Raw genomic sequence first — 22,544 nt, 5'->3', positions numbered from 1 at the left:
ATGTAACGTTCAGCTTCAAAATCAGTCCAGAAATTAAGGGAAGAGAGTAAGTCTGCCTACAAAATTGAAAGTCTAACTTGCAATAGGCCTGTCCACTATGCTCTTTGCATGTAAGACTTGGACTCCATATCAGTTCATGCCAAGGAGATCAACCATTCCACAAGAAACTACAAAAGGTGGTGAATGAAGCCTAGTCCATCACGCAAACCAGCCTCCCAACCATTGACTCTGTTTACACTTCCCGCTGCTTTGGACAAGCAGCCAGCATAATCAAGACTCCTCGCATGTGAACATACTCTCTTCCACCTCCATCGGGAAAAAGATACAAAAGTCTGAAGTCACACATCAACTGACTCAAGAACAGTTTCTTCCCTGCTGCCATCAGACTTTTGAATGGACTTACCTTACACTAAGTTGATCTTTCTCCACACCCTGGCTATGACTGTAATTTTACATTCTGAACCCTCTCCTTTCCTTCTCTATATAGGGTATGCTTTGTCTGTATAACGGCTTCGTCTGGAAAACGGCTAATGTTACGCCGCTGTTTAAAAAAGGTAGCAGACAAAAGGCAGGGAATTATAGGCTGGTTAGTTTAACGTCTGTAGTTGGAAAAATGCTTGAATCCGTCATCAAAGAAGAAATAGCGAGGCACCTAGAAAGGAATGGTTTGATACAGCAGATGCAGCACGGATTCGTTAAGTCGTGTTTGACGAATTTATTGGATTTCTATGAGGATGTGACTAGTGCGGTAGACAGAGGGGAACCGGTGGATGTGGTGTTTCTAGATTTTCAAAAGGCGTTTGATAAGGTGTCTCACAAAAGGTTGCTTCAGAAGGTTAGGGTGCACGGAGTTGAGGGTAAGGTGTTAGCGTGGATAGAGGATTGGTTGTCAAATAGGAGGCAGAGAGTTGGTATCAATGGGTGCTATTCTGATTGGCGGTTGGTGACTAGTGGAGTGCCGCAGGGATCGGTGCTGGGGCCTCAGCTATTTACCATTCATATAGATGATCTGGAAGAGGGGGCTGAGTGTAGGGTGACGAAATTTGCTGATGACACGAAGATGAGTGGTAAAGCAAATTGCATGGAGGGTGTGGAAAGTCTGCAGAGGGATCTGGATAGGCTGAGCGAGTGGGCGAGGACCTGGCAGATGGAGTATAATGTTAGCAAGTGTGAGGTTATCCACTTTGGCAGAAATAATAGTAGGAGGGATTACTAGTTAAAGGGCAAAAAGCTGCAGCATGCTACAGTGCAGAGGGACCTGGGGGTCCTTGTGCATGAGTCGCAAAAACCCAGTCTGCAGATGCAGCAGGTGATCAAGAAGGCAAATGGAATGCTGGCCTTAATTGCGAGGCATCTTGAAGGGAATTACTTGATAGAGCAGACGCAGCACGGTTTCATTAAAGGGAAGTCGTGTCTGACAAATTTACTGGAGTTCTATGAGGATGTGTCTAGGGCGGTGGATAGAGGAGAGCCGGTGGATGTGGTCTTTCTAGATTTTCAGAAAGCGTTTGACAAAGTACCTCACAAGAGGTTATTGCAGAAGGTCGAGGAACATGGAGTTGGGGGTAGGGTGTTAGCGTGGATAGAGGATTGGTTGTCAAATAGGAGGCAGAGAGTGGGGGTCAACGGGTGCTATTCGGATTGGCGGATGGTGACTAGTGGAGTGCCCCAGGGGTCGGTGCTGGGGCCTCAGCTTTTTACCATTTATATAGATGATCTGGAGGAGGGAACCGAGTGTAGGGTGTCGAAATTTGCTGATGACACCAAGATTGGGGGAATGGCAAATTGTGCGGAGGGTGTGGAGAGTCTGCAGAAGGATCTAGATAGGCTGGGCGAATGGGCCAGGAAATGGCAAATGGAATTTAATGTTGGCAAGTGTGAGGTGGTCCACTTTGGTAGGAAGAATGGTAGGAAGGACTATTACTTACGGGGTGAAAAACTGCAGCAGGCGACGGTACAGAGGGACCTCGGGGTCCTTGTGCATGAGTCGCAAAAACCCAGCTTGCAGGTGCAGCAGGTGGTCAGGAAGGCAAATGGGATGCTGGCCTTCATAGCGAGGGGGATTGAATATAAAAGTAGGGAGGTCTTGCTGCAGCTGTATAGGGCATTGGTGAGGCCGCAGCTGGAGTACTGTGTGCAGTTTTGGGCGCCGCACCTGCGCAAAGATATTTTGGCCTTGGAGGGAGTGCAGAGGAGGTTTACTAGGCTGATACCGGAGTTGAGGGGGTTGAGCTATGAGGAGAGGCTGAATAAACTAGGCTTGTACTCATTAGAGTTTAGAAGAATGAGGGGAGATCTCATTGAGACGTACAAGATGATGAATGCGATGGAAAGGATAGAGGTGGAGAGACTCTTCCCGCTCAAAAAAGACAGTAGGACTAGGGGGCACAGCCTCAAGATAAAAGGGGGGCGGTTTAGAACGGAGTTGAGGAGGAACTTCTTCACTCAAAGGGTGGTGAATCTCTGGAATTCTCTGCCCGTTGAAGTGATGGAGGCTGCCTCGCTGAATGTTTTTAAGACGCGGGTTGATGGGTTTTTGATAAGAGAGGGGATTAAGGGTTATGGGGAGAGGGCGGGAAAGTGGAACTGAGCAGCGACAGATCAGCCATGATCTTATTGAATGGCGGGGCAGGCTCGAAGGGCTAGATGGCCTACTCCTGCTCCTATTTCTTATGTTCTTATGTTTATGTTCTTATGTTATGTTCTTTACAGCGAGGGGGATAGAATATAAAAGCAGGGAGGTCTTGCTGCAATTGTACAGGGCACTGGTGAGGCCGCAGCTTGAGTACTGTGTGCAGTTTTGGTCGCCGCACTTGCGCAAGGATATTTTGGCCTTGGAGGGGGTACAGAGGAGGTTCACTAGGCTGATACCAGAGATGAGGGGGTTGGACTATGAAGAGAGACTAAATAGACTGTGTCTGTACTCGTTGGAGTTTAGAAGGATGAGGGGGGATCTTATAGGGACATATAAGATAATGAAAGGGATGGATAGGGTAGAGGTAGAGAGATTCTTCCCGCTTAGAAAGGATAGCAGGACTAGAGGACACAGCCTCGAGACAAGGGGGGTGCAGTTTAGATCAGAGTTGAGGAGGAACTTCTTCACTCAAAGGGTGGTGAATCTCTGGAATTCTCTGCCCATTGAAGTGGTGGAGGCTACCTCGCTAAATATATTTAAGTCACGGGTAGATAGGTTTTTGATAGACAAGGGAATTAAGGGTTATGGGGAGAAAGCGGGAAAGTGGAACTGATCCACCACAGATCAGCCATGAATGGCGGGGCAGGCTCGAAGGGCTAGATGGCCTACTCCTGCTCCTATTTCTTATGTTCTTACGTATAGAGTGCAAAAAACAATATTTTTCACTGTATGCTAAAACATGTGACAATAATAAATCAAATCAAAATCATCTTATTTTTGGAACCTTCATAAAAAGCAGATGGCAGGACAAAATACCAGATACTGAGATGCTCACCTGAGATGGCGTGCCACGCATTCACACCAGATTGAAAAAGTCACAATTGAGTTGGGCTGGTCAGGTTGCCAGAATACCAGATCCTAATTTACCAAAGCAAATCTTCTAAGGATAGTTTGAGTCTGGGGTACACTCTCACTGTAGTCAAAGGAAGCACCATAAGGACACTGAGGGCTTCATTTTGGCGTTTTGATATTGATTTCAAGTCTTGGAAGAAGCACCCAGAATACTTGTTGTACTTGGTGCAACCAGACAAGAAACAGTGCAACTTCCTTCAAAAACAAGCACAATACAGAGGCAGCCAGAAAACAACCCTAACCCTGCCAAAATAAATAAAACTTTGCACTTAAATTGAATTGACTCCCTGTTAAATTAAGCAGCTAATTGTTCACCCATTCCACCAACTTGTCCGTGTCTATTTGAAGTTCTACACTATCCTTTAAACAGTTCACAATAATTCCAAGTTTTGTTCGCAAACTTTGGAATTGTGCTATGTACACCAAGATCAAGGTCAATAATATATATCAGGAAGAATAGAGATCCAAACACTGACCGAGGAATGCCACTATAAACTTTCCTCCAATCTGAAATATAACCATTAACTACTACTCTCAGTTTCCTGTCAATCAAACAATTTTGTGTCCATGCTGCTAACGTCACTTTTATTCCACATGCTCTAACTCCATTTAAATGTCCATTGTTGTGGCACTTTATCAAATGCCTTTGATGTACACATCAACGGCATTACCATCATCAATCCTCCCTGTGATTTGGTCAAAAAAATGCAAGTTAAACAATTAAAAAACTGTCCTGGCTTTCCTTAATGAGCTCATATTTGCCCAAGTGGAATTAATTGACTATTATTTTTCTCAAGAATTATTACACTTCTTCACCATTGTGGCTAAACTGATTGACTTGTAGTGGCTGGGCTAATTTTTACACCATTTTTAAACAAGGATGTAACATTTGCAACTTTTTATCTTTAAATACATACAGACTACCTATTATCTTCCCTGTATCAACTTTAGACCCTCAGGTGAATGATTAACCTATTCTTTTTCCATGACCGACACATTATTGCCTCCCATTTGAAAAGAGAATGCAGATTGCCTCCGTTGTAAATCCCTTTTTTGGCCACTATTTGGCCACACTCCTTTACCAGCATTTTATTATTTCTAAGCCCATAGAAGTCAGAGTGACTGACTCTGGGGAAGAGAATAGTGGACAACTTGCAGAAGGATGGAGCATGGTATTCTGATGAGCTAGTGGAGCAGAGGAATGTGCGTTGCTGATAAGACCAGAGGATTGGGTGGGGGAGGGGCAGTGCTGATGAGATTTGAAGGGCAGGAAATGCTGTCAAAGTATGAGGGGCAAGATCCACATGATATCAACAAATAGATGAAGGCACTGGATACTGCAAAGGCATATCCTGACAATATTCTCTCCAGGACACGGGTCCACTCTGTCACACCAAACACCTCACCCCTGTCCATGGCACCTTCCCATGCAATTGTAAGAAGGTGCAACACCTGCCCCATTACCTCCTCCCTGCTCACAATCCCAGGGACCAAACATTATTTTCAGGTGAAGGAGTGCTTCAACTACACCTCCCTCAATCTGTTCTATTGCATTTGTTGCTCTCAATGCAGTCTACTCTACATTGCAGAAAACAAACACAGACTGGGTGACTGATTTGCAGAAACCTTAGGTCCTTCAGCAAGCAGGACACATACCTTCCTGTCACTTGCCATTTCAACACACCACCCTGCTCTCTTGTCCACATGTCTGTTGTTGGCCTTTTGCAATGTTCTAGTGAACCCCAATGCAAACTGAAGGAAAAGCATCTCATCTTGCAATTGGGCACTATCTGAGTTTGACAACTTTAAAACATGAACTCTCCCCTCCACCTTCAACCCATTTCCATTTATTTTTTGTCTTTTCATCTCATTCATCTGTTTTTATCACTTTTCATTCTTACTTCTATTCTTCCACTTCTGAAATCTCACTCTCCATCTTGTCTCCAACACCGCTGCACCCGCCCCCCTACCCCCCCCACCCTACCCCAGGCCAACTGCTACAATCCTCAGGTAGTCCCTGAACACTCTGTATCTGTTCTGCCATTCATATATTCTGATCACTTAATGGATGCTTTAAACACCTTTCTCAGCATTCATCATCACTATTTACATTTCCCTTGTCCAATTACAGCCATACCCCCCACCATAATATAAATCTTAACTGATTTTCTTTGCTTTTAGCACTGACGAAGGGTCATCCAGACTTAAAACATTGGCTCTATTCTCTCTCCACAGATGCAGTCAGACCTGCTGAGTTTTCTCAGCATTTTCTGAGACCTGGGCAATATTCAGGCTTGGGCTGACAAGTGGCAAGTAACATCCGCACAATACAAGTGCAAGGCAATGACCATCTCCATCAAGAGATAATCTGTCCATAGCCTTTTGACATTGAATGGCATTACCATTGTCTAATTCTCACACTATTAGTATCCTGGCAAGTGGTTACCATTGTACAGAAACTGAACTGGACTAGCTATGTAAAAATTGTGGCCAAAAGAGCAGTTCAGAGGATAGGAATATTGTGGTGTGTAACTCACTTTCTGATTCCCCCAAAGAATGTCAATCATCTTCAAGGCATAAGTCAGGAGTGTCATGGAATATTCTGTACTTGCCTGGGTGCGTGCGGTTCCAAGATCATTCTAAAAGCTCGACACACAGTCTGCTTGATTGGCACCTTCCAAACCCACAACCACTACTATGTAGAAGGACAAAGGCAGTAGATACCTTAGAACACCACTACTAGAAGTTTCCCTAGACTTCCTGATTTGAAATATATTACTGCTCCTTCACTTTCACTGGGTCAAAATCCTGGAACTCCCTCCTGAATAACATACTTGGTGATCCAGGGGAGAAAATTACCGAGCAATGAGGTTGAAATTGTCGTTTTGATGAAGGCATTCAAGAGAAAGCAGTATGTGGGAGAAGATTCCAAAGTTTCTTCTTCAAAGGTGTAGTTTGGAAACTGAAGAGGGGGATTTCTAATCAGCTAATAAGATTCATTGGCAGAATGCAAAATTTCAGAGAACGCGGGATCAGTAAAGAATTGTTATCGGACAACAAATTTTATGAAATTGGGCGCACAAAATGGAAGCCAACTAAAGCTATCCTCAGAGCCCTCCACTAAAATGCACCTGTGAATGCACCTATACGACATGAACTATAGTGTTTCAAAAAGGCAACTAGGGATGGGTAATAAATGCTGGCCGTGCTAGCCTAGCCAGTAATTTAATTCTGTTAGCGCGAGTGAGCGAAACAACCACTACGGACTCAGGGTGAAGTTCAATAATGGCACAGCTTTATTTTCTTTACGTCAACGGAGAAGCACTGTCAGGACATACAATCGGACTGTCCCGAAAGTGCTCTAAAGACTCCCCCACAACGGGCTACAGTTATACCTGAACTTCGCGTTTCAAATGCGAATCCTTTATTTACAGTATTTGACTTCAGCCATCCTGTTTTGATGTTTTCGAGTATTGGAGCAATTGTTTTAAGTGTGTGTTAATCGTTTTTGTCTGGTTGGTTATCAATGGTCTAGAATCTCTGGGGTTTGAACCATAGGTGTGTTATTGATCTCAAAGAGGTTTGAGGGGCCAGGGACGTTTCCTTAACTTTGTTAATTTTAGGTGTCTCCATGGATTGTTTGACTGGTTTAGAAGTGCTGATTTTGATGGGGTGGGGATGTGTTCTTTAATTTAGTTCCTGTAGGTGCAATCCTGTCCAATTTCCCTTATGTGCTAGCCCTCATTTGCATTCTAAAAGCATTCTCTAGCCTACTGATCAGTGTCTGTTACTTTGTGATTTTAGTGGAGGGCTCTGAGGATAGCTTTAGTTGGCTTCCATTTTGTGCGCCCAATTTCATAAAATTTGTTGTCCGATAACAATTCTTCACTGATCCCGCGTTCTCTGAAATTTTGCATTCTGCCAATGAATCTTATTAGCTGATTAGAAATCCCCCTCTTCAGTTTCCAAACTACACCTTTGAAGAAGAAACTTTGGAATCTTCTCCCACATACTGCTTTCTCTTGAATGCCTTCATCAAAACGACAATTTCAACCTCATTGCTCGGTAATTTTCTCCCCTGGATCACCAAGTATGTTCAAGCTTCTCCTTCCACAGACTCGGTCAGGTATTCAGCCATGCCAACACAACATCGCTGCTTCACTGACCTGTAATAAGTGGTCACCAGCCTTTTGATTAGCTGGGATGACTGACTTCAAATCTGGTTCCTACATCTGTTTCTTTAATTTGGAACCCTTTTGCCGCTCTACTTTATTTCCCCCGAACAGGATCTTGTTCTGATTCCAATTTTGTTCTTTGTTCCCGTACTCAACTGTCATTCTTTTGTGCCCACTCTCTGGAACTTTCTTTTTGGAAATCTGCTCTCTTTCTCTCCTGTGTTCAGCTGCTCCTGCCATTAGCTTAGAACCTTTTGCTGTCTCAGATGGCTCCTGCTTGCAAAGCAACAGCCATGTTTTTCTTTAAACCCTGTTACTTTAATGTTGTAAAACCCTCACTACAATGAAGCCACCTGAACCAAGCTGATGTTATAAACCCTTAACACAAAAATTTAGAAACACAAAATTAAGCTCATCACGTGTCTAATATGTGCAAAAAATAAATATAAATTATTTTAAACTGCCTCGATTTCCTGACACTGCACATGGACACCCAGCTGACTCTGGGCTTTGCATGTGCAGATACCAACCACGATCATGCAGTGACAAGAGAAATATACAGGACAAGTGGCGTTCTGTGAAGCCCAAACCTTGGACATGATGAAGGTCAAATTGCAGCATGGTCCTGGAAAATTGGTCATGCTGACAGAATACTCTTGGACTGTTTGGCTGCCAGTCTCTTCTCATACTCTTTGCTTTTGTCACTTCACCTCTGAACCTGCTTCTTGCTTGTATTCCTTGATGTCACGGAATAAAACTACAGAAAATTGTCAGGTACACATTCAATGCATACATCAAAAGTTTTGCAATGTCAGTCCTCGTTCACTGCCCCGGTGCACAGCCCCCACCCCTATTATTGGCATAAGGACAGGCACCACCTTGGCACAGTAGCTAGCACTGCTGCCTGACAGCGCCAGGCACCCCAGTTCGAATCCCGGCTTGGGTCAGAATCTATGGCATTCGCATGTTCTTCTGTTTCTGCATGGATTTCCTCCTGACGTGGAGATGCCGGCGTTGGACTGGGGTAAACACAGGAAGAAGTCTGACAACTGATTAAATTGGTTGGACTTAAACCTGGTGTTGCCGGACTTCTCACTGGATTTCCTCCCACAGTCTGAAGGTCGTGCTGATTCGGTGCACTGGCCATGCTAAATTCTCCTTCTTTGTACCCGAACAGCAGCCGGAGTGCGGCAATTAGGGGATTTTCACAGTAACTTAATTGCAGCGTTAATGTCAGCCTGCTTGTGACGCTAACAAAATTAACTTTAAAACGACAGCGGTTAGATAACGGCAGACGGGGGTGAAGAGGGTCCCGCTTGATCGTGTGGGAGATGTAGTCTCCACGGCTGAGGTCGCTGCTTGGGAAGGGGGAGGGGGAAATGGAGACTACAATTCCCAGTGTTCACTGGGGCGTCCGCCGTTAAGAGCTCGGCGCTCGCGCTGCAGCTCCAAACTGTGCAGGAGGAGGACAAGTTCAGCGTGTGGAGCGGAGTGCGGGAGCCACAGCGCGAGATAATTGGCGCGGCTCGCGGCCCGCGGCCAGAACGCGAAACAGTTGGCGGGGCCCGGGGTCAGAGCGCGGTCCTGTTAGCGTAGGTGCGGGGCCAGAGGGCGAGACAGGTGGCGGAGGGTGGGGTCTGACCGCGCAGGGGGGGCGGAGCCTTTTGGTGACGCAGAAAATGTTGGTCGGCGTGATGACGTTTTGGCGCGTTGACGTAGTGACTGGTTGGTGATCGGGAGCCCAGAGCAGGGGGTTAGGGAGGGGGGGGAAGCCCGGCTTCGGCGTTTCTTGTTCAGCAAGTCCTGGCTGTGAATTATTGGGTTACTTCACCTGAGCAGTAGGGCAACAGCGGTAGTAGTAGAAGTAGTAGTGGTGGTGGTGGTTGTTGGTGGGGGCGGGGGTAGAGGAGAGGGCCCCGAGTGAGTAAGTAGATCAAATTGCCGGACGGGGAGTAAAAGGCCGCTGTCGAAGCGAGAGGAGGTGAAGATGCTGAACATGTGGAAAATGCGCGAGCTGGTGGATAAGGCGTGAGTAGATCATGGTGTGCGGTTAAAATGAGCGGAAAGACGAAAGTTGGCGGCTCCTCTGGCTCGGAGGTGACACGTCAGTGGGTGCGCGGCTTAAGGCCCGGCCACTGTCATTACCCCCCGCCCCCCGCCCAGAGTGGCATCCTCCACACACCCCTCTTCCCCCCCCCCCCCCCCCCCCCCGTCTTTACAACACCCATTTCACTGTCACCAAGAGCAACCGGAGAATTCGTGGCCAAACACATCTACCTCTCTTCTAAGGTTTCCTCGAGCCCGGGCCCAGTGCAATGCTGGCACACCTGCATCTAGGGACTGGCACCCCAGTGGGAGTGCCTCCTTGTCGGAGGGGTTGTACTTTGGACCAGCTGTTAAAACTGAGGACACCCCTCCCTCCCAAGTACACTATTTCGAAGGAGACCAGGGCTGTCCTTGTTGTCATGGCCAGTGTTTATCCCTCGGCTAACATCACTAACAGGCAGATTATTTGGTCGTCAATCTCAATTTTATTTTGACAGATTTTTGCTGTATGTAAATTGGCAGTTGCTTTGCCCAGATAATGAACAAGGGATGATACTGGCAGTGAAGTGCTCTGGGATGTCTCAATGCAGATCTTTGCATTTTTTCACTTACCACACTCATTACTTGCCTTATAGTGATAATAAATTCTGTTTGAGACTTTTGATGAATTTATTTGTTAGAGAGGAGAATTGCTTTCAATAATCTTGTCTATTTATAATTTGATCCACAAGTTTGTAATGACTATTTCAAATTTGGACCTTCTTATCTGATGAGACAATTTTTAATGTATTTTGTGCAAAATATCCCAAGTTTATGTACAATTTACTATGAAATACTGCACGCCATTGGCCTGTTTTGAAGTTTATTAGTAGAGTCCTGGTTTAGTGCCAGGCAGAATAAGTAACAAGTTTCAAAGTTTGTCAAGTTGGGTTCACAAGGAGTAACAATCATCATTGCTTTTATAGTGTCGCCTTACTTTAATCATCTGCTAAAAAAATAAGTGCAACTTAGTGTATTTACATCGGTGTTGATGTTTCCAGTTATAAATGTTCTCAACAGTTTCCTGATGCTATCATTCTTCTAACCAAAGCACCCAGATCCATGCTGCTTCCCAAATCAAATATTTGGATAAAAACAAAATACTGTGGAAGCTGGAAATCTGAAATAAAAACAAAATGCTGAAAAACCTCAGTAGGTCTGGCATCATCCATGGATAGAGAAACTGAGTTAATGATTTGAGTTCAGGGTCTGTTTGTCAAATATTTGGATGTTTGCTTTATGCGAATTGGATGTGGTGCTTCCTACATCATAACAGTGACCATACTTAGAAAAATATTTCGTTAGTTGCAAACACTTTGAGATGATTGTGAAAGTTGCTGAATAAATGCAAGACTTTTCCATTGTGTTTGCTAAAAAATCTATTTACATTTCTTAATACTTAATTTTTTTAGCCAAATTGAAAGGTTTGTGATTGCCCAAAATGCTTATTAGTATCAAAAGTTGCTGTAGCTCCCAGAAAGTTTGACAGCAATTAGTACATTTAGCATCATGTACTTTTCCTGAGGCTGGAAAGTCTGCTAACCATAAACCACTTACTGACATTTTTCCTGTTTTCTCTCTATATTGGTATTTAAGGTTACCATATTGATTAATTTTAGATTGTAAAATCCAGTTTTCATTTTTTGATTTGAATTATTATTGTCACGTGTAATAACGTACAGTCAAAGTATTGTTACTTGCATATTTTATAGACAAAGCCTACCGTTCATTGAGAAGGAAAGAGTGAGTGTAGAATGTAGTGTTACAGTCATAGCTGGGGTGTAGAGAAAGATCAACTAGTGCAAGGTAGGTCCATTCAAAAGTTTGGTAGCCGGAAAGAAGCTGTTCTTGAGTCATTTGGTACGTGACCTCAGATTTTTGTATCTTTTTCCCTATGGAAGAACATAAGAACATAAGAAATAGGAACAGGAGTAGGCCATCTAGCCCTTTGAGCCTGCCCCGCCATTCAACAAGATCATGGCTGATCTGGAGTGGCTCAGTTCCACTTTCCCGCATTCTCCCCATAACCCTTAATCCCCTTGCCTACCAAAAACCTATTTACCCGCGTCTTAAATATATTTAGCGAGGTAGCCTCCACCACTTCGGGCAGAGAATTCCAGAGATTTGCCACCATTTGAAGAAGTTCCTCCTCAACTCTGTTCTAAACTGCCCCCCCCTCCCCCCCTTATCTTGAGGCTGTGCCCTCTAGTCCTCCTGCCCTTTCTGAGTGGGAAGAACCTCTCCACCTCTACCTTATCCATCCCTTTCATCACCTTATATGTCTCAATGAGATCTCCCCTCATCCTTCTAAACTCTAATGAGTACAAGCCCAGTCTATTCAGCCTCTCCTCATAGCTCAACTCCAGTATCAGCCTAGTGAACCTCCTCTGCACTCCCTCCAAGGCCAAAATATCCTTGCGCAGGTGCGGCGACCAAAACTGCACACAGTACTCCAGCTGCGGCCTCACCAGTGCCCTGTACAGTTGCAGCAAGAACTCCCTACTTTTATATTCAGTCCCCCTCGCTACGAAGGCCAGCATCCCATTTGCCTTCCTGACCACCTACTGCACCTGTAGGCTGGGTTTTTGCGACTCTGCACCGTAGCATGCTGCAGCTTTTCGCCTTGTAAGTAGTAGTCCTCCCTACTATTATTCCTACCAAAGTGGATAACCTCACACTTGCCAACATTGTATTCCATCTGCCAGGTCCTCGCCCACTCGCTCAGCCTATCTAGATCGTTCTGCAGACTTTCCACACCCTCCGCACAATTTGCCGTTCCACTTATCTTTGTGTCATCAGCAAATTTCGACACCTTACACTCAGCTCCCTCCTCCAGATCATCTATATAAATGGTAAATAGCTAAGGCCCCAGCAAGGTGGAAGAGAGTATATCCGGGATGCATGGGCTCCTTAATTATGCTGGCTGTTTTCCCAAGACAGTGGGAAGTGTAGACAGAGTCAATGGATGGGAGTCTGGTTTTTAATTTATGCAGGTTGTGTGGACATTTTTCTAAAATGTAAACAAACACCAAGCCAGATTTAAAAAATAAGGTTGTTGGCCTTGAAGAAATTGCTTAACATTTTAATATTTAAAAAAATGTATTTTTGTATACAGAATACCTATTCCTCAAATTTTATCATCTGATTTAAATGTGGACTTGTTCCTCCAGACAAATAAAGCTCACTGATCACTTTTTCACGTAAGATGCTATTGCCACAGAAATCTGTGTATGGGTCTTAACTATTTAGAATCTATATCATTGACTTGAAGGGCTTGAATATTTGGTAGCTAAGTTTGCTGATCACATCAAGATAGGTAGGAAAATAAGTTGTCAAGTAGAGGAAGAGTTTACAAAGAGACATAGACCAGTTAAGTGAATGGACAAAGAAAATCACCAAATGGAGTATAATGAGGGAAAATGTCTACTTTGGCAGAAAGAATAGAAAGGCAGTATACCACTTAAATGGAGAGAGATTGCAGAACTCAGTGGTGTTTGAGGCGCAATGAATTTATACACAAATATAGCAAATGATTAGGAAAGGACATGTTTATTGCTATGGGAATGGAATATAAAAGGAGGGAAGTTTTACCACAGCTGATCTTAGACTATATTTTGAGAAGCCTGCATAGTTTTGTTCGTCTTCTTTGAAAAAAGGATATAGTTGCATTAGGAGCTGTTCAACAATTTCTGGGTTGAAGGACTTGTCTTATGAAGCAAGGTTAAGTTTACTGTTAGGGTTATGCCCATTGGAGTTTAGAAGAATGAGAGGTATCTTATTGAAACAAAAGATCCTAAGGGAACTTGATAGAGTGGTTACCTGGAGGATGTTTCTGCTTATGGGGGAAACTAGAAAATTAGGGGAAACAGTTTGATCTCCCTTTAAAATGGAAATGAGAATTTCTTTCTCTTGTGGGTCATTGGTATGTAAAAGAAAAAATTTCCCCTGAAAGCAGTGACAGCTGGGTCATCAAATTTATTCAATGCTGATTTAGATAGATTTTTGTTGCAATGATATGTAAACCTCGATGAATTCTCTGACTTCATTAGAGTCATAAGCTCAATGATAACTTCATTGTTTTCTCTCCTCTTTTATTCCCCCGTCGTCAAGGTATTGAGTTAAGACGGTGTAGTACTAGAAGCGCTGTATGGATATTGTTTAAAAGGCCATTATTTATTTGTCAGCAGGCTGTTCAGTGCTGAAGAACATTATAGCTCAACCCAGTTTCGTAAGCACGATCAACCTGTTCCACAAGGGAAGGTACTACATTCCAGGACCCAATATCTTCATGCCCACATTCCAAAACTATTACCTAGATGTTTTTTGTAACAAGCATGGATCTGCTTTCAGATGCTCACTCCACTGCTGGTTGAAAGAAAATCATGGTTGTAGAGTTATTTCATCAGAGGAAAACAAAAAGAAAGTCCTGAAGTGATAATTGTCTGACCAACTCTGTGAAACAATTAACCCAATTTTGGACCTGTGGTTTTTCTTTGCAATACTCTCCCCCCCCCTCTTGTAAGGAAGATTGTAGTTTCTGGGCTCTGCTGACTTCCATCTGGGTAGCAGTATTGGTGCTACAGCTGACCTTGGTGCTCCTTCCCTAGGAAAGGGATTTGGACATTGTTGACGCCTAGTGACTGCTGTTGGAAGTCTGGGTTTGGAGGGAGGACAAGATTGAGGCCCTGAGGTCACTTATCCTGCTGACATTTACTATGTGGATTCATATGCGAAGAGCATAGATGGTGACTAGAAAATTATATGTCAGTGAGGAGTCACTATCTCCAGGTACAAAGGAAAGGACTCAAGCTAATGGAGAATGGAATCATAAGTACAATTTTAAAAATATAGCATTATATTTGAGTATTACTTGTTGGATTACATAACATTGTGCTGTTTGCTGTAGTTAATGCAATAAGTCACCTGTTGATTTTGGCTCTTGCTTGCTGGTGTCATTCAGATAATTGAAATGTTAGAGTTCTCACTTGCAGATGTACTGCTCCTGCAGCAAGATTACAGCACTGTAAATCTGCTTCTTGATCACTGAGAAGGAATTTTAACTGCCTGGGAGCTCATTTAATGTGATTCTCTTTTCAAATTTAAAATAAAATGCAATAATTAAGAGGATGAAATACCAATAATTGAAGGGGGAGAAACAATAATGTTTTGAGTAATAATGGATGGGCACAGTGCTGATTAGTGCAGTTGGACTGGAACATAGAAAAGGCTGGTTTGGTCCGGCAGTTGATTCAGATCTTGATGCTGCAAGACATGCTCATAGTTTAAGAGTGCTTTCTAAGCAAATCAGATGTGATACTATAAACTGATCCTTCTGGTTTCAAATCAAAGGTACATCATGTGGTAAGTTAACTGACACTTTGAGTCATCACCAATTAAGTTTTTAATTGCTAGTCTGTTTTTGTAGTGGAGTCAGGAAAACTTAAAAAGAATGAACATTAAGCTTATTTCTTAATGCACATGTATTTTTAAATTCATTCTTGAATTTTATAATGTGGCATTAGTTATTAGGCATTATTAGACAAATTTATTCCTAAAAAACCTTGATCAGGAAAGCAAATATCAGTTCACTGACCAATTTCCTGCTTCATGAGTTTTTAACTTGTTGAAAGGCATTGTGCCCCTGGATGATGATTTAAAAACTGTGGAAAACATAACTGTCTGATGTTTTTTCCAAATTCAATGCCAATTTAATGCTATTGACTAACTAGTTGAGAATAAATGCTCTATACTGTAGATAACAGCCATTAGACGCTTCATTTAAAAAAAAACTTTCATTTCTAATGGAAAGTCTTGAATAGGTTCCAATTTCCATTCCAGTTAAACATCATCTCAAAGCTTTGGTGTTGCTCTTTAATTTTAAGTAGTAAGCAACCAAATAGTGTAGTGTGCTTTTATCTTTGCAAAACTTCAATTATTTTGATACTGTTGCACATTTCAAAGGAACAATATGCCCTAACAAAATGATTAACACGTCAGCAATTTGTTATCAAGAGTTACTTGTAAAGAAAAAATGACATGGATTGTTCTTTTTGTGCTTTTATCTATTTACCTATTGGGTTCAGTTAGTTTACGTTATGCTGTCATACATTGATATTTTGAAGAGTGCATCGACCAATTTGTATGCATTATATTAACTCTTTAAAATAGTTTCCAAAGTCTACATCAAAAAGTGTAACTTGCTTCACTGTGAACTTTTATGCTAAACCTCCTTCAGTAAATATTGGCTCTTCCCTTTGCTTCCATTCTACTTCCATCTCAATTGAACTTTCCAGGTCCTGGAGTCGATCTGTGGTTCACATTCGGTAACATGACTTCTGCTTTAGAGGCTTGACCATTTGCATCCTGCAGATAGGAATTCCTGATGTTGCAGTAGTTTACAATAGCAGAGTTGTCACTTGGAGTTTGCAGAGCCATCAAATTGGAGACGCAAGTGAGGCAACAAAACAGGATGATTTTTTGCTGTCTGCTTCAAATTTTCCAATAATTCTGGTATTGATGAGAGACAAGTTAGTGAGAGCCAGCCAAAAGATGTATAGTGTCTATCCCCTCCTTTTCATTACTTTACTCAAAACATGGTACTTCAGCTTGTAACTTTTTAAAAAGTACATGCTAATGCAAAAAAAAATTGACATGCCTGATTTTTTCCTTAAGGAACTGTTAAGCTGTTGACCACTGTTTCAAAAGGAAACCAATTTGAAGGTGCAACCAACTTTTGACAAACTCAGTTTTTCTGGAAATTACCTCCACTATATTGTTGGGTTTCTAGGCAATTTATTTCCTTATTGTAGGTTGAGTTTACTAATGCAGGATATTACTCCATACCTAAATCATCCTTACGTTTTGTGTAATTAAATCCATTGTTTTTCAATTATTGGTGGAAGACTAAGAGATTTCTAGATTTGTTTTGTTGTCTTATTTTGAAGGTAGATATGATGTTGTTTCTATTTCTGTGGGAGTGTCCTTGATTTCGGTATTCAAAAATGATTTATATTTAGTATTAATCAACTGATCACAGTCCAAGAATTCTTGACATTGAGTGCTGGGTTAGTTGATATAAGGATGGTTTAAAGCTCTGCTGCAAGGGAGAGATGTGGCTGTTGTAAGGTTGTGACTGGAATAAGCTTTGTTAGAGGAAATACGTGCTGCATTTAAACTTCAGTATTCTGTAGCTATCCAAATGTTTGAACAACACAGCCACAAAAGTTCATAAAACATCCCACCAGTGTGAACAATGGTCTATCAAGCAGTTTTCAGAGACTTTCCTGCAGTAGAAGCTGTTTCAAAATAAGTTTTCAGTTGTAAACAGAAATACAAATTCTATCACTTGGATGCAAAAGTTAAAATTCAAAGTAAATGATCATCTAGATTGCTCGATCATGTAATGGACTTTGTTTCAAGTACTGCATTGCTTTCTGTGCTCCCTGAAGCCACCAGGACTAATTTCAGGAGACAATTATCTTTGCTTCATTTGTCCCTTTGTTTCATTTGTCTCTAATTGAATCCTGTGCTATTTGGTGTATAAATTCTCTGGTTCATTTTAACAGTTTCTGCTACTGTTTCATCCATTACTTTTGTTATTTGGCAGTTGCAACTTTCAGAAATATCTGACCAAATCCAGTGCCTCTTTTGTTCACTTACATCGCATGAGGGTGTGTTTATTCAGGCCTATTTTCAATAATTGAGATTAAACATACTGTACTTCAGCCAGGATTGTGAGAAATCTTGTTTCTTCAACAAGACTGATGAAAAACTTAAAATAACCTTTGTCACTGTTGTGTTGGTAAATGAGGCAGCCAACTGATATACAAGAAGACTCTATAAAAGAATAAATGGAAATAATTTGTTTTCTTGTTCCATCGAGGAATGAGTGTTGTCTAAGGCACTTGGACAATTTGCTGTTCTTTTAATTGTGATGTGGTAACTTTAGTGCAGATACGGCCTTGGCTTAATGTTTCACCCATAAAAAAAGCACCATGATGAAACATTAGAGGGGACAGAAAGAGACAAATAGCACTATACTATAGTTTGGAAATATTAGTTCAGTAGATTAGTCTTGGAGGCTTTGGAAAGGCAAATGAAGCCGTAGAAGAATTTGAGTGTTTATATGTAAATGCAAATAGGTAAAATAAGGTTGGTGAACCGTAGGCAAAAATTACTGTATGGGACTTTACTTTTAAAGAGGGAAAGTGCTAGGAACTTAATTCCTGGCTCCAAGGAATTCAAGGAAAGGAGTGAATGGATGTACTGATCAAATTACCTGTTATATCACTAAAAGAGGATGAGGTAGTTGAGAGCTCAAAGAGAACTGACTTGGTGAAAATTATGAACAACAAAGAAAGCTGCATTGCTCAGTGTGTGCCAAAGGCCAAATGTTGGGAATCAGATATGTAACAAATCAGGGAAAGGTGCAAGATCTATTGTGCAATGACATGAGAATTTTCTTGACTAGTGTGCTCACGCAATGAGGGAAATGGCGCCAGAGCTAGTTCTGGAGAATAAAATGTTTCAGTGCATGTGGAAAACAGTGACCGTTAGGTTTAAAACAGCCATGAAGATTGACACAACCAAGTGTAAAAATACTTCATGGGCAGAGGACTAATTTCAGTGGGTTAAAATGGATCTTGCTGAGACTGAATACAAACATACAGAGATGATTTAACAAAAGTAGTAAGGGGCCAAATAATGTAATAGATTAGTTAATAAAAAGTTAATTGTATGATTAAAAGGACATTGGCACTGTAGGTACATAATTGGCTAAGGGACAGTAAATAATATTGGTAGATAGTTGTTTTTAGACTGGAGGGAAATATAAAGTCGTTCCTGGGGTCATAATTAGGACCACTTCTTTTTGACTTGTATCAGTGGCCTGAATTTGGATGGTACATGGTATAACTTCAATGCTTACACACACCAAAATTTGGAAATGTCGTAAACGGAGAAGGAAAGCACCAGACTTTAGGAAAACATAGAGTGATGAAATATTAACATGCAGAAATGTGAACAGATATATTGTGGTAGGTAGAGAGAGGAGAAGCGATAGAAATGAAATAATACGATTTTAAATAGAGTGCAAGAACAGAGCCCTGGAGATGGCAGGACAAGTTGAGAAAGCTGTTTTTGTTTGACGGTATAGTACCTTTGATTTTATTAATGGAGGTGTAGAATACAAAAGCATACATGTTACATTAACCCTTTATAAATACTGGTTAGGCCACAAATGAAGGATAGTGTCCAATTCTGGGCACAGCAATTTAGAGAGGGTAACTATGGAAAGGCTATGAAGAGGGGGCTGAAACGATTCAGCAGAAAGATACTGGGGTGAGGACCTTCGGTTACGTAAAGAGACATCGAGAAGCTCGTTGCTTAGAGAAGAAACGGTTAACAGAAAATTTCAGAAGAGGTGTTCATACAGTAAATATGGAAACAGTGTTTCCAGTGGCAGAAGAGCTCAGATTTATAGAGATGAAATATGGAAACTTTTTTTTACATAGTAAGTAATAACTTGGAATTCAGTGCCTTGAGGGGTGCAAATTGCAGTATAAATAACTTTGAAGACCAGATTATAGAGCAGTACAGCTTGTTTGGAGCCATTTGGACCCTTGCAAATGCACTTTCAATAGCAGTCCAGTTAGTCTTGCACTCCATTTCTTCAACTATGGCGGTACAGATTTATCCAATTCCCTTCTAAAAGCTATTGTTAAATCTGTTTTCGCTTACCTATCAGACGTTGTGTTCCAAATCCTGACCAGCCATTGCAAAAAAAAATTGAAGGGACAGTAAATGGTGTTGGCAGATAGTTTTTTGACTGGAAGGAAATAGTGTGATTTCTGGGATTGTAATTTGGATCTCGTCTCTTTGACTTGTATTCATGACCTGGATTTGGATGTATGTCTTGCCAGTCTGGCTATTTTGCAAGTAAGCTTAAGTCCGTGTCCTTGGGTTAAAATGGGAAAAATAGACTTGCATTGAGAATTTTGCAACCATGATCATGTAATTGCAAAGCTTTCATATATTGGAACACATTTGTTTTGTCCCATACGTAGCATTTTGAACATGTTTTTTGCAATCTCGTTGTGTTGTTTGTAAAGCTGACTTGAAAGAGCATTTGCATTGCTGTTTATACAAATGAGGTAGGGAGAGAAATTTCCATACACGGTTTTACATGTTGCTAGAAGCTAGGGTACTGATCTCTGCTGTATAATGTGGAGGCTCAGAGAGAACAGGACTGGTTCAGAGTGTTGTGTTGTTTAAACTGGTGGCCTTGATCTGAAGAAATTTGAACACAATCTAGGGAGCATTGCACGGTCAGAAATGTCACCTTCCAGATGACATTTAAAACAATACCTGTATGCTTGATTTAAAACAAGTTATCCTATTTATGTAGTGTCTTAAGCATTAACAAAAGTCTCAACACCTCACTAAGCCATGAAGTGTGATATAATTGCCAATTTGTTCATGCAGTATTTTTTTCCCAGGATAAGGGAGCTGGATTTAAATCTTATTTTAGTTCACTGGTACTTGTCAACTAGGCTGAGGCAGCTCCAGATAAACAGTGCCAATTTAAAAGCACTTGAATAGTCGTCTGTGTTCTCTTCCTACACTGCTGACATGATGTCGAATGCTCTTTCCTTTCAGAAAATGGAGCTGAAACCTTTATCAGGAGTTACCTGGGCTGCAACTGTTGACTTACTACCAGTTTTTCAGGATTGGGCCTGGTTGTTGATTTGTCTAACAGTACTTAGCATGACTGAACTAAAAGTTTCATAATTCAAATGCTTGCACTATGTTTTAATTGAGCAGAGACTTTGGAAATATCAGCTTGTGACGTCTTTAACTGGGTTGTGCAAATTAGTTTTGTTAGCATTCCAGGTGAGTATACACCTTGAACAATGTTATCAGCCAGAAAGAACAAGCTCTGGTGATTTGTACCCAGAATTGTGCCCCTTCTGAGGAAGGGTTCATACTAAAAGATTCAATTGCCTCCTCAATTGATGCAGTCTGACTTGTTGGGTATCTCCAGTGTTTTCTGTTTCAAATTTGCAGCTTCTGCACAAATTTGCTTCTTCACTCTTGCTTTATAAGTAAATTACTGAAATCATAATTTAGTAAATTATCTCTCAATTCTCCAGCAAACATGAATATCCATATCCGCTTGTGGCGGTGTGATTTTGGTTCCAAATCAAAAATCAGGGATCAGCGAAGTGCATATGGAATTGTTGGACATATAAAAATCCAGTTGTTCATTAGGGAGAAAACTCACTGTCATTGTTTGTCTGACCTGTATGTGACTCCAGCCCACAAAAATATGTTTGATCTTAATTGAGCTGTGAAATGGTCTAACAAGTTATTTGATTTCATGAAAACAAGTTCAACCCAAAAACTTGATTAAAGAGGTAGATTTTGAGGTGCATCTTAAAGGAGGAAAGGCAGATGGAAGGTATTATGGAGGTAATTCTAGACTTTGGGATGAGGCATTTGAAGTTTGTAGGAATCTTGTCGCATTGCAAGGCTAGAACAGGTTAGAAATAGCAATGAGATAAACCATGGTGGAAGGATATGAAAATGAGGATGAACATTTTAATGTCAAGGTTGCCAGTGTCAGAGAGCATAGGGAGTGACAGATAATTGGGAGTTGGGAAATGAACAACAGGTTTTGGATGAGCTCAATCTTGTGGACGATGCAAAGTGGGAGTTCAACCAGGTGAGTATTGGATTGATCGAGACTAGCATATGAGCTGAAGCAGGGTCAGAGGTGGTGTTACAGAACTTGGAAGTGGATATGGTAACGGCTAGAAATACTCAGGAGATTTGACAGCATTTCTGGAGAGAGAAACTAAGTTTGCTTCAGGTCTTGACCCTTCATCAGAACTGAAATTTTAGCTCTATTTTTCTCTCTATAGATGCTTCAGACCTGCTGAGTATTTCCTGCATTTTCTATTCCTTCAGATGTCTGGTATCCACTTAAGGGGCACAGCCAAGAAACCTTAAGAATAAGGTTTCAAACCAGGAAATTCAGCTTCAGATAGTGTCCAGAGAGATGGATGTAGTCAATAACTAGCGAATAACAATTTTGGTTGATACCAAAGATAATATTCAATTGAAGAAAATATTTGCTTGTTAAGGACTTAATGTTGGACAAGACAGTTCTGTAATGAGGTACTAGGGCTGAATAGTGAAGGAATTCAAAGGGGATTATATGCCTAGATTGCTGAAAGTGCATTCATATATAGATGGGAAGAAGGAATGTAAGGCCATAAGGAATTTAAAGACAAGGACAGTAATTTTAAATTTGATGTATTATGAACTTCTTGGTTCTTTCGATCTAGTCACCAAGCGTTCAGATTAGCTGTGCCTGGCAACATGGTTGGGAGGTTGCCTGTAATATCAAAAGTCAAGAACCAGAACTTTCCTATGTATGCTAAGCTGCTGTTGGCTCATACACATTAATGTGATGCCAACGATTAACTTCCTTGTGTTTGATATTGGAGGTGGCATGCTACGTGATTACTGGGACTTTGCTGCTACTATAAATTATGATGATAATTATTTGCAATCCATCACTCAAACTATAACAGCGAGCCTTTGCTAAATTGTCATTACTGTACTTATTTTGGAAGGGAAATTAAAACATGCATATCTACTTGATGGAATTTTTTAAAAACTTCACAGAAGAGGAAGTTTCATTTAATAAATGGAACCTGGAAATTTAGTTAGTT

At 41.4% G+C, this 22,544-nt stretch overlaps 1 protein-coding gene across 3 annotated transcripts in view; it reads left to right on the top strand.

The window, feature by feature from the left end:
- The first annotated feature begins 9,471 nt into the window (after positions 1-9,471).
- The window catches only part of clint1a (clathrin interactor 1a), a 185,030-nt gene continuing 171,957 nt past the window's right edge, over positions 9,472-22,544 (top strand). Inside the window, exon 1 of one of the 3 annotated variants that reach the window (XM_080201773.1) lies at positions 9,472-9,750. In XM_080201773.1, coding sequence (XP_080057899.1) covers positions 9,710-9,750 — 41 coding nt within the window. In that variant the 5' untranslated portion in view covers positions 9,472-9,709. The remainder of the gene's footprint in view (positions 9,751-22,544) is intronic. The other 2 variants (XM_080201774.1, XM_080201772.1) reach the window with 2 other exon arrangements.

The sequence above is a fragment of the Carcharhinus amblyrhynchos genome, chromosome 13 (assembly GCF_965287045.1).
Source record: "Carcharhinus amblyrhynchos chromosome 13, sCarAmb.v2.hapA, whole genome shotgun sequence".
Classification (NCBI taxonomy): domain Eukaryota; kingdom Metazoa; phylum Chordata; class Chondrichthyes; order Carcharhiniformes; family Carcharhinidae; genus Carcharhinus; species Carcharhinus amblyrhynchos.
The sequence above is the reverse complement of the archived record's forward strand: the minus strand, read 5'-3'. Positions and strand labels throughout refer to the sequence as shown.